At 37.7% G+C, this 14,392-nt stretch overlaps 3 protein-coding genes across 3 annotated transcripts in view; 1 reads left to right on the forward strand and 2 right to left on the reverse strand.

The window, feature by feature from the left end:
• Positions 1-220: 220 nt before the first annotated feature.
• LOC135082441 (structure-specific endonuclease subunit SLX1 homolog) lies at positions 221-8,323 on the reverse strand. Its single transcript, XM_063977236.1, has 5 exons — positions 8,079-8,323; positions 7,765-7,816; positions 2,054-2,245; positions 568-673; positions 221-453 (listed from the first exon to the last, which is right to left on the reverse strand). Exons 1-5 carry the CDS (start codon positions 8,255-8,257, stop codon positions 221-223), a joined length of 762 nt encoding a protein of 253 aa, XP_063833306.1. The 5' UTR covers positions 8,258-8,323.
• A 320-nt stretch (positions 8,324-8,643) lies between these two features.
• Positions 8,644-10,426, forward strand: LOC135082158 (zinc finger HIT domain-containing protein 2). Its single transcript, XM_063976913.1, has 4 exons — positions 8,644-8,812; positions 9,026-9,590; positions 9,665-9,868; positions 10,078-10,426. Exons 1-4 carry the CDS (start codon positions 8,766-8,768, stop codon positions 10,396-10,398), a joined length of 1,137 nt encoding a protein of 378 aa, XP_063832983.1. The 5' UTR covers positions 8,644-8,765; the 3' UTR covers positions 10,399-10,426.
• Positions 10,427-11,611: 1,185 nt separating this feature from the next.
• LOC135082442 (phosphatidylinositol 4-kinase alpha) overlaps positions 11,612-14,392 on the reverse strand; it is a 50,797-nt gene continuing 48,016 nt past the window's right edge. The window contains exons 37-39 of the mRNA XM_063977237.1: positions 14,063-14,186; positions 13,364-13,523; positions 11,612-12,413 (exon numbers count right to left, since the gene is read on the reverse strand). Of these exons, the coding sequence (XP_063833307.1) occupies positions 12,188-12,413; positions 13,364-13,523; positions 14,063-14,186 (510 nt within the window). The 3' untranslated portion in view covers positions 11,612-12,187. The remainder of the gene's footprint in view (positions 12,414-13,363; positions 13,524-14,062; positions 14,187-14,392) is intronic.

Consider the following 14,392-nt stretch of genomic DNA (forward strand, 5'->3'; position numbering starts at 1 on the left):
ACCTGGTAGATAATACTGTTTTTGTAAATATACAACTTTTTTACCTTAACTTGCAGTTTCATTATTTTATAAGTTAGAAATAGATGACTTACTTTTTAAGTAACTTTTATTTGAAAATGACTTATTTTTTCGTGATTTGGGAAATCTCTCAATGCAAAAAGTAAGTAGGTAATAATAAAAAGCAGTAAGTGATAGCAATAACATAAATTTTAATTAAATGTCATAAATCATCATTACAGTCAAGGAACCAGCGCGAGTTGTTATCAACGAAACCTTTATCTTGCGAACAAATTACATCATCATCACTTTCCTGATCATCGCACGGTTGATCATCGTCTTGATCACTATTTTCATCATCGTTTTGCTTACAGCCTTTCATTTTCCTTATAAGATCGCCCCATTTCAATTTTGTGTCACAGAAGGGACAGTTACCTTCTATGGGGATAAACTCCCCTGGAGTCAAAAATAGTTTAGCCAAGCAAGTGATATGAGCTATGAGCTCACAGCTAGAATTTAGACATGTTAGTTTTGTCTGGGAATTCGTAATATAGTTGGAACATAATAAACATTCGTCCGTGGTATGTTCTTCTGTAGATTCTTTAGGTTTCTTGAGATTCCTGCTTTTAACTGGACCATGGCGTACAACCATGTGCGATGGGGGTATCCGATCATCCTAGAACAAAATCAATGGATTATGTAGCACAGACATCAGGTAAATTAGAAGAAACTAATATTTCTTTATTAATTGATATTTTCGAAACAAATTTGATATTTCGAAAACATTAACTTTTCGTAAAATTTCAGATGTTTTTTATAGTTATTCTGCTATACAATAGACCGACATAGAACAAGACCGACTTTGTTTTATACTATACGCGTGCTCATCATAAGATTCATCCCATCGGAATTCAAACCCCAAACCACAGTCGGCGTTATCAATAGATACCTACGCAAACCACTAGGTCAGTAGGCGGCCGCCAAGTTCATAGCTGACAGACATTTAAGTAAACGCTTTCTATGTAGGTAGGTAGTGTATTTGGAGCATGTCAATTGTTTTTATGTACTGTGTTGTGTTTTATGTTATCTATCTTAAATATCACCTTGTTAGTCTATGGCAGCCAACTGTGCCCCAAGCACGAATAAACGTAATAGCAGACTGGACTTATCAACTTGGATAGGGATCAACACTAAACACCGTATCGCTTTTCGCGAGCTGTCATCGCCTTTCGCGCACTGTCAACTGCGAGGCGAGGCGTTAACGTTAGGGCTATATTTCACCGGGACACCATGGCGGCGCAACCAGTCGCCGGCTACCAACAAAATGTATGCAGCTCTATAGAGAGTTTACTCACCTGGTGTCCGTTTGGTTGCGCAAAAACTGTGCGGATAAGTGTGCATTGCAGTATGGAGTTTCATTTATAGAATACTAACCGCTTACGATCCCTTTCGGGGTTGATAAGTGTGCTACGACCTTAACTCTCCTAATCGTATTCTGTAAACGACTATGGAGGCGCTGTTATGGTTTTCACACAAAATATTACGCTAATATTGAATTGAATACCATCACGAGAACTTTTTATTCGTGCTCTAGGTACTAATCTAGGGTTCACGTAACTACAAGCCGACAACAGCCGCGTTGCGGGATCGAATCCTGATGGAGCCAAATATTGGTGAGACAAGCATTAGTATTTTGATCCAGTCATTAGCATTTGTATTAAGATTGATGATTATAATATGATCCAGTTTTATTCCCATTATTAAAGGTGTATTAAATTTATTTGTAATACTAGCTTTTGCCCACGGCATCGCCCGCGTAAAATTCAGTCACTGGTCGTTAAATAAAATATAACCTATAGTAATAGTAATACTAATAACTATGTATACTTAAATACTTATAAAACTGTAAAGTTTCATTAAAATCGGTTCAGCACTTTTTGCATGAAAGAAAACTAACATAAACTTCCACATTTATAATATTAGTAGGAATAGCTTTGGTCGCCTTGGGCTACAAAAGCTAATTACATATAGTAGGACTAGTAGGACTTTTACTTACAGAAAACTCTTCGAAGTACTCATTCTCCAGCCATCTAATGATAAGTGGAAGTCTACACCACGGTCCGACTCGCAGCATTTCACTAAGAACTCGGAGCTTGAATTGGTACTCCGTCTCCTTTCTAGGTATTTTCTTCAGATTCAAATGCTGCAGTCTTATAGTTTTGGTAGGGTTCTGCCAGGCCCATTCAAACTAAAAAGAAATACATAATTAGTTTCATAAGTTATTAAAATGTTTTTTTTAATCTTTGTAAACATTAGGCTTGTCACCCATCTGGCTGGAGACCCATGGTCACACATTGTCACGCTGTCGGCAGCGTCACAATCAGTGCCGTAATAAGACTACTTGATGCCCTACTAAGCAATCCACAGCTGTTTGCCTAACCCTTACAGCATACTTATTTTGCAAGTCAAGAGAGATAATTGATGATTAAACGAACTTACGTAGTACGTGAAGTTCGATCACAATTATACTAAGTGCTTCGTCCGAAGAGATTAGTATACTTACCTATTTATATTAAACCTAACTTTATAACAACACTATGTAGTAACGCCTAGCGTAGCCACTTTTGCACTTAGTTTAAATTTATTTATCACTTCCGGTTTGAGATTAAAATCTTCAAACGGAAGTGATACAACTGACGGTTTCTATTAAAAAATTAAAAAGGAACCGGAAACACGATTTTCCCCCTCCAACCGACCCCGCCTCTAAGAGACACTGTGGCGCTCTCGTCATTTAGTTGAGAGTGTAATATTTCCATAACTTCACGGGAAATGTTACTTAACATTTTTGGGGTGGGAGGGAGAGTGTATACTAATCTCTTCGGACGAAGCACTTAGTATAATTGTGATCGAACTTCACGTACTACGTAAGTTCGTTTAATCATCAATTATACACGTGCTTCGTCCTCGAGATTAGTATACTTACCTATTTATATTAAACCTAACTTTATAACAACACTATGTAGATGTTGAGAGAATTAGTTAGGGAAATATTATGCCTTATCGAATACAAAGACATTTTTATTTAATCAAATATATATTTGCATACAAAAAATAATTTAAATTATCTTTTTGACGAACTAAGAGTTCGCGCAAGCAAAGTAAAATCATCATTGCTTATTACAGGCCTATTATAGAATTGAGCAAAGACTGTGGAATTGCCGCTCCAACCTGCAGTTTTTCTTATCAAATCAATATTGACTCCGTCTCTGTGTGCGAGTGATGTTGATGCATGACGAGTGCTATGAGCGGAAAAAATTGAGACGTCAATTCCACTGTCTTGCATTGTGGATTTAATCCACCTGCTTAATGATTGAGAACAAACAGGCATGTGCGGTTTTCTAAAACTAATGAACAAGGTATTACATTTTCTTATATCCTTAGTTTTATTTATATATGAATTAAGAGTGTGTGCCGGACATATAGAGACTCTATTTTCAAAAAAAGGCAAGTGTAATGTTGGTTGCATAGAACCAGACCTGGAAGTTTTAATCAAGTCTGGAATTTTGATTACAAGTTGTTTTTCTAGTTGTACTAAATTATCAATTTTTATTTTTGATAGAGTCTGAACTCTATGTCCGGTTACTAGAGCCAACAAAGTTGCACATTTTTTCGAAAGCTTTTCTAAAGTAATTTCGTCATTTGGATACAAGGAAGATAAGTAATCCAGAACTGTATTTGCATCCCACGTTATATTATATCGTGGTAATGGCGGTTTAAGTTTATAAACGCCCTTGCAAAACCTTGTTAACAAGTCGTCTTCTAAAGACCCCACTAGAAGTGATATTGCAGCCTTGTGACAATTTATAGTTTGGTATTGACTGCCAGTATTTAAGACATCGGTAAGAAATTGAATTATATTCGGAATATTAGGTGTATACATATCAATTTTATTTTCATTGCAGAAGGCAAACCATTTTTTCAGACAGGAATCGTACTGTTTTAAAGTGTTCTCTGATAGGGATGCCACCATGACATCTATGGCAGCTAGCGGGACATCTCTCCGTAGGAACCCCGCGCGGATAAGAGCGCGGCCTCCAGGGTAAGGTTGTGGCGAATGTTCCCGCTGGAATGAGGAATAATTATATCTGATGAACTAAGAACTATTATATCAGAGATAATAAGACGTCTAAATAAAGGGTACCACGGTTGCGATTGCCAGGCTGGTACGACCATTATACCTTGGGCTTTGTCAGATATAATTTTTCTAAGGGATTTTAAGATGATGGCCACTGGTGGGAACGCATAGAAGAAATAATTGGACCAAGAGAATGTGAAAGCATCCGTTGCGAAGGCGTCAGGATCACGAGCCCATGAAGCATATATGTGACATTTTTTATTCAGTCTATTTGCGAATAAATCAATTTGTGGAAACCCCAGTGTTTTAGTTAATTTTTCGAAACCTATGCTTGATAGTTCCCATTCAACATCGGGATGTGAGCGTCTCGATTCCCGGTCGGCTATAACATTATCGGACGATTTTACATAAGCTGCCGTAACATGTATATGGCGAGCCTCACACCACTGCCAAATACTTCGAGTTATATTATTCAGATGGGGATATTGCACTCCACCCATGCGATTTATATAACTCAACGCCGTGGTGTTGTCAACACGTAGAAGTATCTGACAGTCGTTAATATTTTTGGTGAAGGTTTTAAGCGCAAAAAAGGCCGCTAAAAGTTCTAAACAGTTAATATGCAAATTTCGTTCCGATTTTGACCACTGACCGCTCGCTGTTTGACCATCACAAGTCGCTCCCCACCCCGTTGTTGAAGCGTCAGAGTATATTTCCATTAGATAATTATCGTCTTTAATTCTGTGAACCGAATTATCGATGGCTTGTAACCACCAGTCTAAATCAGAATGTAAAAAATCTGGAATATTCATGTCCCTATCATAATCATCGTGCCCCTTAAGATTAAGGTACTTGCAACGTTCCAATTCCTTGGTATATAACCACCCATATTCAATTGCAGGACAGGCTGAGACTAACAATCCGACTAGTTGAGCAAATTTACGAATTTTGCACCTCTTGAGGCTTTTAATTTTTAAAATTTCTGTTTTGATGCGGGAACGCTTTTCACTTGGTAGGGATATGCACCAATTATATGAATCTATTATGTATCCGAGATATTTGCAACTCATGGAAGGTATTAATTTACTCTTTTCATCATTTATTATAAATCCCAAAGATTGTAATAATAATTTAGTAGCTTGAACGCTTTCTAAGCATTTCAAGTAATTTAATTCGGTTATGTATAGGTCATCTAGATAAATGGATGACAAAAAACCACAAGATCTTAACAATTTTACAACAGGTTTCATTAACTTTGTAAATATATATGGTGCTGTACATATCCCAAACGGTAAAACGTTGAATTCGAACATTTGCTCACTATTCGGATTGGATTTGTCCTTTAAAATGAATCTAAGATATTTTCGTGAATTAGGATGAATGTTGATTAAAAAATAGGCGTCTTTAAGATCTATAGTCGCCATATAAGAATTTTTTGTGACTAGTTTTAAAACTGTGCGCAAATCTTCTAATTTGAAATGTTTAACGTTTATATGTTTATTTAATTTTTTCAAATTTAGTATAAATCGCATTTTGCCGTTAGGTTTAGGTACCAGAAATACACGAGAAACATATTGGCCTTGGCAAGGTTCACACGGAGAGATAGCTCCAATAGATAGTAAGTTTTGAATAGATTCTGAAAAATGAGATCTTTCAGACTCAGTCACTAATGTAACGGGAGGGTCTAACTGATTAACTGGCTCATCGAAATCTATTTGATATCCGTCAATCCATGAAAGGACCGCTCGATCTTGTGTGATGAGCGACCACTGACTATAAAAATGACGCAGTCTACCTGCGTAGCGTACCTTGTCGGCGGCTAGCGCCTCCTCGTCTCCCTGCGCCGATAGGACGACGCGGTCGAGTAGTGGCCGCGCGCTGGCTGCGGCGGCGGCGGCGGCGGCGGCGGCTGGTAGCTCGTCGTCGCTCGAGCTGCAGGCGGCTGGTGTCGCGGCGGGCCCGGCGCCGCCCGACGATTCCCGGTGCCCGACTTGCGGTTTAAATTCTTGTCTTGCTTGGGTTTCTTGGCGGAGTCAGCCTTCAAATCTGAAGACGATTTGGAGACGGCTTTTGCTGTTTTCAGGGTTTCGGTTAGATTTTGTCCAAATAAATATCCATCTATCTTGGTACTGGCTAGTTGTTCTCGTAATTCTTTTTTCAGAGAATAGAGTGCGTGGTTTCGTCTGGAACTAGACTGCAAATATTGGACGTCGCATAGGATTCTGCCGACATCCACGAGACTTTTAACTAGTTCATTGTCTCGGGCAGGGTTGTTGATTTGAGCATTTATTATTTGCCCAACGCATGTGATAGCTGCTGTAATTTCCTTTTGGTTGATTTCGATCGACTTATCGCGCTTCTGCACGTACTCCGGAGTTGCGGCTTTTATCTCCGGATTCATTTGAGGGGCAGATAAGTTTTTGCAATTTGCGGGTACGAGATATTTTTGTAATAACTCCTTGCGAGTGTCTTTATCAAGACCCGATGTGGCCATGTAATTGAGGCGGTTAGCTAACTCCTCGTTAATATTAGGTCCGTATTCCACGGTAGCGGTCGGATCTATGCCCAATATATCCAGTATTTCAGGGTCCAAGCCCGTGTCCAAGCTTGCAGGAGTCTGCGTAACTTCAACACTCGCGGCTTCTTGAGGCTGCGTCGCGGGCACACTGTCCGATGTCCCGGCGACAGGTTCGTTTACCGAGGCAGGTATGGGCATGGCAGGGTCTGGACCCATTGAAGAGGCTTCTTTCCGCTGGTTCCGATCTGAGAATAGAACGGATTTACTTATATTGGTATTTCGCCAACATTTAAGCGCCATGGGCGCTGATTTCAGCTATCTCGTACTGATAACACCATAGGTGTCGAATGCAACAGAAAATTTCCATTGGAAATGCATTCTTTAACATTATAAGTTGTGGCACCATGGGTGCAGAATGTTGCAGAGATAACCGCATACATTCTGAGGCGACTGCACCTCACATCAGTCGTGTAGACTGGAAAGACACCATGGGTGTCGAAAATGCGGGTAGCATTTTGTAAAAACTAACCTTGGGATAACGCCAACAGGGTTTGTGGAGCTGGTGAAGGACTTCGTGAGCTTGCGGGTGAACTTTCTGAACTCGACGTACTGGTAGATGATTCCGAAAGCGTCGTTCGTCTTTTTGAGTGTTTCATCTTCTTTTCAAGTTTCTTCAATTTGCTTGCTAGGTATTCGATGGTATCTCCATGTCTTCTTTTCGGCATTTTGGAATGAAGCGTGCGAAGTGGCTGAGCACTAGTTTGCGAATGACGAGAGCGCCACAGTGTCTCTTAGAGGCGGGGTCGGTTGGAGGGGGAAAATCGTGTTTCCGGTTCCTTTTTAATTTTTTAATAGAAACCGTCAGTTGTATCACTTCCGTTTGAAGATTTTAATCTCAAACCGGAAGTGATAAATAAATTTAAACTAAGTGCAAAAGTGGCTACGCTAGGCGTTACTACATAGTGTTGTTATAAAGTTAGGTTTAATATAAATAGGTAAGTATACTAATCTCGAGGACGAAGCACGTGTATAATAATACATTTACAGGTCTCTCTTTATTTGAATTAAAAATACCCATTTGTTGTTTTAAATAAATAAAATAAAAGTTACTTACCCTTAATGCGGATATGTTATTTGGAAAACCATGTACTATCATCACCATCTTCCTGAAACAGAGACAAGTAGTGAATATACATTTTTCAAAGAGTTCCAGTCCAGTGTTAACTTTGTGTAAGTATTTAATCTTACTTTAGTTAGGATATTGCAGGCTTATAAAACTGTAGGTATTATGGTACGATGTCATATCTGACTGTACCAATGAGACTCACAAATAGTGCTACCTAACCTATAGGCAGTCGCGGCCTTAATATTAAGCAACTCACAAGATTATTTGTAAGAGGAAAAAGAGGAGCAATTTTAAGTACTTACCAAGGACCTCTGTTGCTAGTCCTGTGAGCGCCTCCAGCCCAAGTGCCTCTGTTATGCTGCAAGATTCGCCGGTTCGGGTCTCTCGTATAGCCGATGTAAGTGCGCCCCTTATATTTTGGATTTATATTGTAGAGTAAGTAGACTCCGAAGAAGTCTTCCACCAACTCTGGCTTAGACATGGTGAGTTAACCATTACTTTTTAGATAAAAACGGCAAAGTAACTTTTTATACAGTGCCCTCCTCCACAATTTTTGTTTATTTTTCGTTTGAAAAGTCAGCTGTTTTTGACATTTCGTTTCGTTTTAGGAAATTGTAAATCGAAATCCTTAAAATTCTTACTTACTTTAAATAATTGGTACTTGTAAATGATGATAATAATACCAATCGTCTAATTTATTAAGTTCTATCAAATGGTTTCAATAATTTTGAGCAGTTTATAGGTTTACATCAAATAAATGCTACTATACTTGGATAACAAAACTCAAGTTTTTGTTTTTTCAGTGAACAGCTGTTTGTTTATGACATCTGTCAGTACTGTCAGTTGCTGTCAGTGACTTCCGCCCGGTTTCACTAGCCTTTTTTCTGTTGTTTTGATCAAATAATTATTTTAATTAACAATAGGTAACTATAAAGCTATAAAAATTGATACATAATTATTATTTTCCTACTGCTTACTTTGTTATCATCATGTCTGAGCAAACTTCTGAAGTTAATTCTCAAAATATATGCGGCTTGTAAGTATTGTACACCTTCATGCCTTTTCTTTATTTAAGTTTATTTTATTTCTGATATTATTTATGAAAGAACAATGTAAAGATCGATACCTACCTATATTCATATTTACATTTCAATCAGGAAAATTATTTGAAGTCTTTTCGTGATCACATCTTTCATAACCTCTATGGGATGGGATTCCCCTGTGTTTACTATTTGAAATATCATTTCAGGTGTAATGAAAAGTCAAGCAAATACTGCTGTCCACGCTGCAATGTTTTCTACTGCTCTCTGGACTGTTACAAGTCAGAGAAACACTTGACATGCTCAGAAAGTTTCTACAAAGACTGTGTAAACGAAGAATTAGCTTCACATCAGGCAGACGATGAATCCAAACGCAAAATGATTGAAATACTCAAGAGAATGCAAAATGAAGATTTAGGCAATCCAGACGATATCGAAGAAATGTTACAAAACCTCGATAAAAACGGTGAAGACGATGAACCGATAGACTCGGATGATGAAGAGGAAATAGACTTGCACGATCGAATAAAAGACTTAAATCTTGACGATCCAGATGCATTGTGGAATGCGTTAACTACAGATGAAAGGAATGAATTTGAAGCTCTCTTGAATCAAGGGGATGTGGGGTCTATAATACCCCAGTGGCAGCCGTGGTGGATGTACCATAAAGAGGAGAAACTTGTAGAGGATGTTGATGAGAAAGACAAACCAACAGAAGATAGATTAGCTGACTGTCCATCTTTAGTAAAAGTCCCAAAGTTCACAGATCTAACAGTAAGTATTACTAGATAATGTATCATAGAGAAAAATATTTTTACATTTAGTTACATGTTTCTTTTATATTTCAGACTGTCAAACCATCGCCAGCAATACGCTTCAACATTGCAAACGTTTTAGCAGCGTATGCATTCACAACCAGATATTTCAACGGTGAAATAGACCCAGTTGAGGGGACCACTTACGTTTTGAGTGTTTGTGGAAACTTGGAGAGTAATACCAACTTTGAAGATCCAGCAATAGCTGTGGAAGCTGTAGCGCAGAAATGTTTAGTGGTAATTCATTAAGAATTGTAACCAAATCTCTAAATCAGATGGCTATCTTGTTTTACACTTATTGAGAAACTTTATGCTGGTGGTCTTGAAATAAGATCATGAGAATATTGTGTACTGTATCACATTTATACTTGTATTCATGGATACCTAAGGGTTTGTGTAATATCTTTGCAAGTTCAGGACTTAATTTTATTTTTCTCTATTTACAGAGTGAACTAATTGAGACAGATGAAGCCAGTCTTAAAGTCATGAAGGATGATGTTTTCCAAATACTAAAGGGACCGAGTAAAGACAAAAAATCGTTCTACTGTAAAGCAGCTCTCTCCCATTTACACAGAATATTCAGTGAAGCGAAAACATCAGGAAAACAGAATAAAAGTGCTAACAACAAAAGTAATTTTTCCAGAAAATTCCCAGAACACACTAGAGAGCATTTGCCAAACTTAGATATAAGCAAAGTCAAGAAATGTATAAAGAAAATTGAGTTCTATTTATCGTTTATTGAAAGTTATGGTCAAGAAACTGAATAACAATAAAAGCATAACTTTATAAATTAAATAGTTGTATCTTTTTTTAATATTTCATTTGTTCAACTGACTTCGGCACATAGGATAAAGTCTCGTCGCCGAGCACGTAGAATTTCGTCCAATGATCCCAAGCTACCCATCCTTATCGCGACTGTGCGACGGGCGGCCGCAGTGAGTGTGCGAGCGCGACAGCAATATAATTACGCGCGAGCGATAAGGATGGGTAGCTTGGGATCATTGGACAAAATTCTACGTGCTCGGCGACTAGACTTTAGAAATTGTTAAAAATAAAAGTCGTAAATAATACCTCTACCAAATACTTTATTCATCAACAACAAGGTAATGATCATAATCACAGGAATGTCAAAATTAATAACGTTAATATTAAAATTTCCTACACATCTTTAATAATATAATATCTCTTCCAACATAATTCAACAACACAGATCCTAAAAAACACGAGTTTTAGTTACAAAATACTAGTTATTTTTATGGATTGAAGTATAAAACAGCCATGTGATACACAGTAGGTAGGTAAATACAATAAAATGTGTATAGATCTGAAGACATCTTTTCTCTATTATACATTTTCTGAATATAAACAACAGAAAAGTACTCTGCAAGTTATATTTTACTGAATAACATAAAATAAATATGTTTCTTCACAATATTGAAAGAGCATGTTGGCATTACCTATTGAAAATTACAAACTTTGATAAATACAGCAAATTCTTTGGGAGAGGGTACACAAATAGTGCTCATTCAGATTGGCATTATAAGGATTTTTAACTTTTTAGTAAGTGCTAATAACTTCTTTTAAGTCCTTACACGAAATGTAGCTCAATTGTAAATACGTATACATAAAATATGCCAGTCTAAAAGAGCCCTTTTACAACATCATAAAGTGTTAACTACAAAGACTAATTGAACCATATACATATAAATAGTGATATAATACATTTAGATAAATATCTAAGTACAGGGGCAACAACATTCCTATAATAATTTAAGAATGATTAATGGATATAAATTTGAAATATTCGATCAAATGACTTACATCTAAAATATTGTTCATCCGAAACCAGAATAATAAATATTTACCATATAATAGTATCACGATTACTATCCCTTACAGCGTAACAGAAGTAAAGAAATAGCCAAAAACCAAAGTATTGACGGAAAAAAGCCCAAAGAAATCACAAAATATATTTATATGTTTTTAGTTGAGTTAGTTTTCAAGAGCAATACCGATAAATAATAATAAAACAGTTACAGGAGTTTGTATTATTTTCTACAAGATGATTGATATTGAATGTTGACCTCTATTTGAAAATTCATGATAAATAAATTACGCTTGCATTAATTGTGATGAAATCACTTTCTCAATTCGACTCAAACCGACATGGAGCTTCTAAATGGCATGTAGATCTTCGTTTTTAATACGACGACAATCTTGAAAACCTATAAGGTCAACTGGATATCGTAAACAATTTTTAATAAAAATGAGTTCACTGAGCAAGTTAAGAAATAGGTATTGCATGTAAAAATAGATGAGGTTCAGAAACAAGGAAAAGTGATGAAATTTGAATTTCTTGAAAAAGTGAAAAATTTAACTTTCTTCTCTAGAGGTATATTATATCCAATTTTCCAGACATTATGCCTTTTTGGCTATATCATTATCTACCTGCCTGATTCAGAAGATTGCCATCATAATATTACCATCTGTAAAACTTTTTAAGTGCCTCTTCAAGCACGCCTCATTTACAAGATTGCCATACCATAAAATGACCAATTAATATGGTATCTGGTTCTGGTAATACTGTATCATGTCATACGTCCGGGTCCTGAAGTTGAGGAAGGAACTCCTGATGATGGACAGCATAAAAGCAGCAGCCTCTTTCTCTGTAGAGTTAGGGGCAAAGCGCGCGCGTAGGTAACGGATGGTCTGCCCTCGGAAGCAGGGTAGGCCCGTGTCGAGCATAAGGGATACCATGGAGATGATCGCTTCTTGGTACGGCCTGTGAAAATAGTAAATAGTACACATAAAATAATCATAAAAAATGTGATTGCACTGGATACAGTGAATCTGAAGTCTATATTACAGAATGAAAAAAAAACTCGATTAAATATTTTAGTAATAGAATGTGTTTCTTTAATTGGCTTATGTTCAAGTTGTATCTTCCTGCACATTTATGTACAATTTAATGCTGTTGAAACATTGTTAAACAAATAAAATATCTCAAGCGTCTTTTGTTTGGTTGAATCTTTGTTATTGATTGGTTTCTTTAAATATAAAGAAACCAACCACAGTCTGTCCCCGAGACATTCCCAAGGACTTCAACCTACCATGGTGTTAATTGACTTTTAAAGAGTTATCTCCACCTACTATGGTTTCGTCACCTTGATATCAGGTTTAGACCCTAAGGTTAACACAAGTGAGCGATTCAGAACGTTACCATAACTTAGTCATAGGACGGTTTGGAAAATAAAGACTAGTTGACGAATGCTTCTGAATCGCCTACCTGATTACTTCATTACTTCGGGGCAGGTATTTATTTTTTTTATTTAAAGACTTTATTGCACACACAACAATGTTCAGCACAAAAAGGCGAGCTTAATGCCATAAGTCATTCTCTACCAGCTGACCTTGAGCAAAACAGAGATATTGAGTAGGCGGTGCTAAAAAGCTATTTAGTGTATAGTGTGGTCTGTGAGCACGTAGAATTTTGTCCAATGACCCCAAGCTACCCATCCTTTGCGCTCGCGCGTAATTATATTGCTGTCGCGACTGTGCGACGGGCGCCCGCAGTGAGTGTACGAGCGCGACAGCAACATAATTACGCGCGAACGATAAGGATGGGTAGCTTGGGGTCATTGGACAAAATTCTACGTGCTCACAGACCGGGCTTTACATACAAGTGACTAGAACTCAACCTAATATTATCTGGATAGCGAGAGCTTGTATTACCTGACAGCGAGGAACGCTTGCACGCATAATTCGCAGAACCAGCGGAATGGCGGCGCCTCCATCTTGCCGCCCATCACCATCACCATCTCGTCCGTCAGCTTGATGTCAGGTTCGAACCCGAGATTACCACCGGGTGAGGATTCGAACATGAAGCCGAAATCTGGGGAAATGTATATATTAAAGGTATGGCGTATAAGAGAAGAGATAAATATACACACGGCGCGTCTCTTTGCTGGAACTTGGCTTGACACGCTCTCATGTATTTAGATATAAAAATATACCCAATAAATAAACCTTCATATATCAGTCCCAAGGAAGTCTGTCTTTGGACTCACAGCAAAAATTATCAAAACAAAAAGTTCAAGCTTTTGGGTTGTTTAGCAACACATTTTTGTACAATAACAGCATATGAGACTACATCATTTGATGCAAAATTGCCCCTATCATAACTACATAAGATCTCATAAGTTCTGATAGAGTAGAATAGAGCTACACTTACTCTCGTCTACTCTACTCTTCCTATGGATGTCGTAAGAGGCGACTAAGGAACTATAATGCGAATATAAGGCCTCCCCAGCCCGTCTCGCCAGCAGCAAATATCCATTGGTCTCCTCTGTTAAATTATAGAGGATCGTATTCCTCCATTGGATACTATTATAACGTAATGATGAAGATCCCACAGTGTTTCCCAGTCTGTACCTATGTGAATGATATGTCCGTCAGTGTCCAGCATGATGTTCCCGTTATGCCGGTCCTTGATCTGCAGCAGGAAGCCGATCACGCTGTACGCCGCCATGGATGTCACGAAACACCTCCTGGCCGCCTGTGGGTAGAAATATTGCGTTTCTCAAAATGGTTGGTTTATTTCTCAAAAGGGACTCTGCTTATGATATGCAATGTCTACTACGCAAAATGTGCACTTTTACAGGATATGGCTAAGAATTAATATTTAGATGTAACAACGGTAAATTTACCATCATACAGGATGTCCCAGAATGGGTGAATCAAACTGCTATGACAGGTAGCTTG

The sequence above is a fragment of the Ostrinia nubilalis genome, chromosome 21 (assembly GCF_963855985.1).
Source record: "Ostrinia nubilalis chromosome 21, ilOstNubi1.1, whole genome shotgun sequence".
NCBI lineage: Eukaryota > Metazoa > Arthropoda > Insecta > Lepidoptera > Crambidae > Ostrinia > Ostrinia nubilalis.

Coding starts and splice junctions, on each gene's coding strand:
- LOC135082158 (XM_063976913.1), top strand. CDS start 8,766: ATGTCTGAGCAAACTTCTGAAGTTAATTCTCAAAATATATGCGGCTT. Junction 8,813..9,025: donor TCTCAAAATATATGCGGCTT/GTAAGTATTGTA, acceptor ATATCATTTCAG/GTGTAATGAAAAGTCAAGCA. Junction 9,591..9,664: donor CAAAGTTCACAGATCTAACA/GTAAGTATTACT, acceptor TTTATATTTCAG/ACTGTCAAACCATCGCCAGC.
- LOC135082441 (XM_063977236.1), bottom strand. CDS start 8,257: ATGTCTAAGCCAGAGTTGGTGGAAGACTTCTTCGGAGTCTACTTACTC. Junction 7,817..8,078: donor ACTAGCAACAGAGGTCCTTG/GTAAGTACTTAA, acceptor TCTCTGTTTCAG/GAAGATGGTGATGATAGTAC. Junction 674..2,053: donor AGTACTTCGAAGAGTTTTCT/GTAAGTAAAAGT, acceptor ATTTTGTTCTAG/GATGATCGGATACCCCCATC.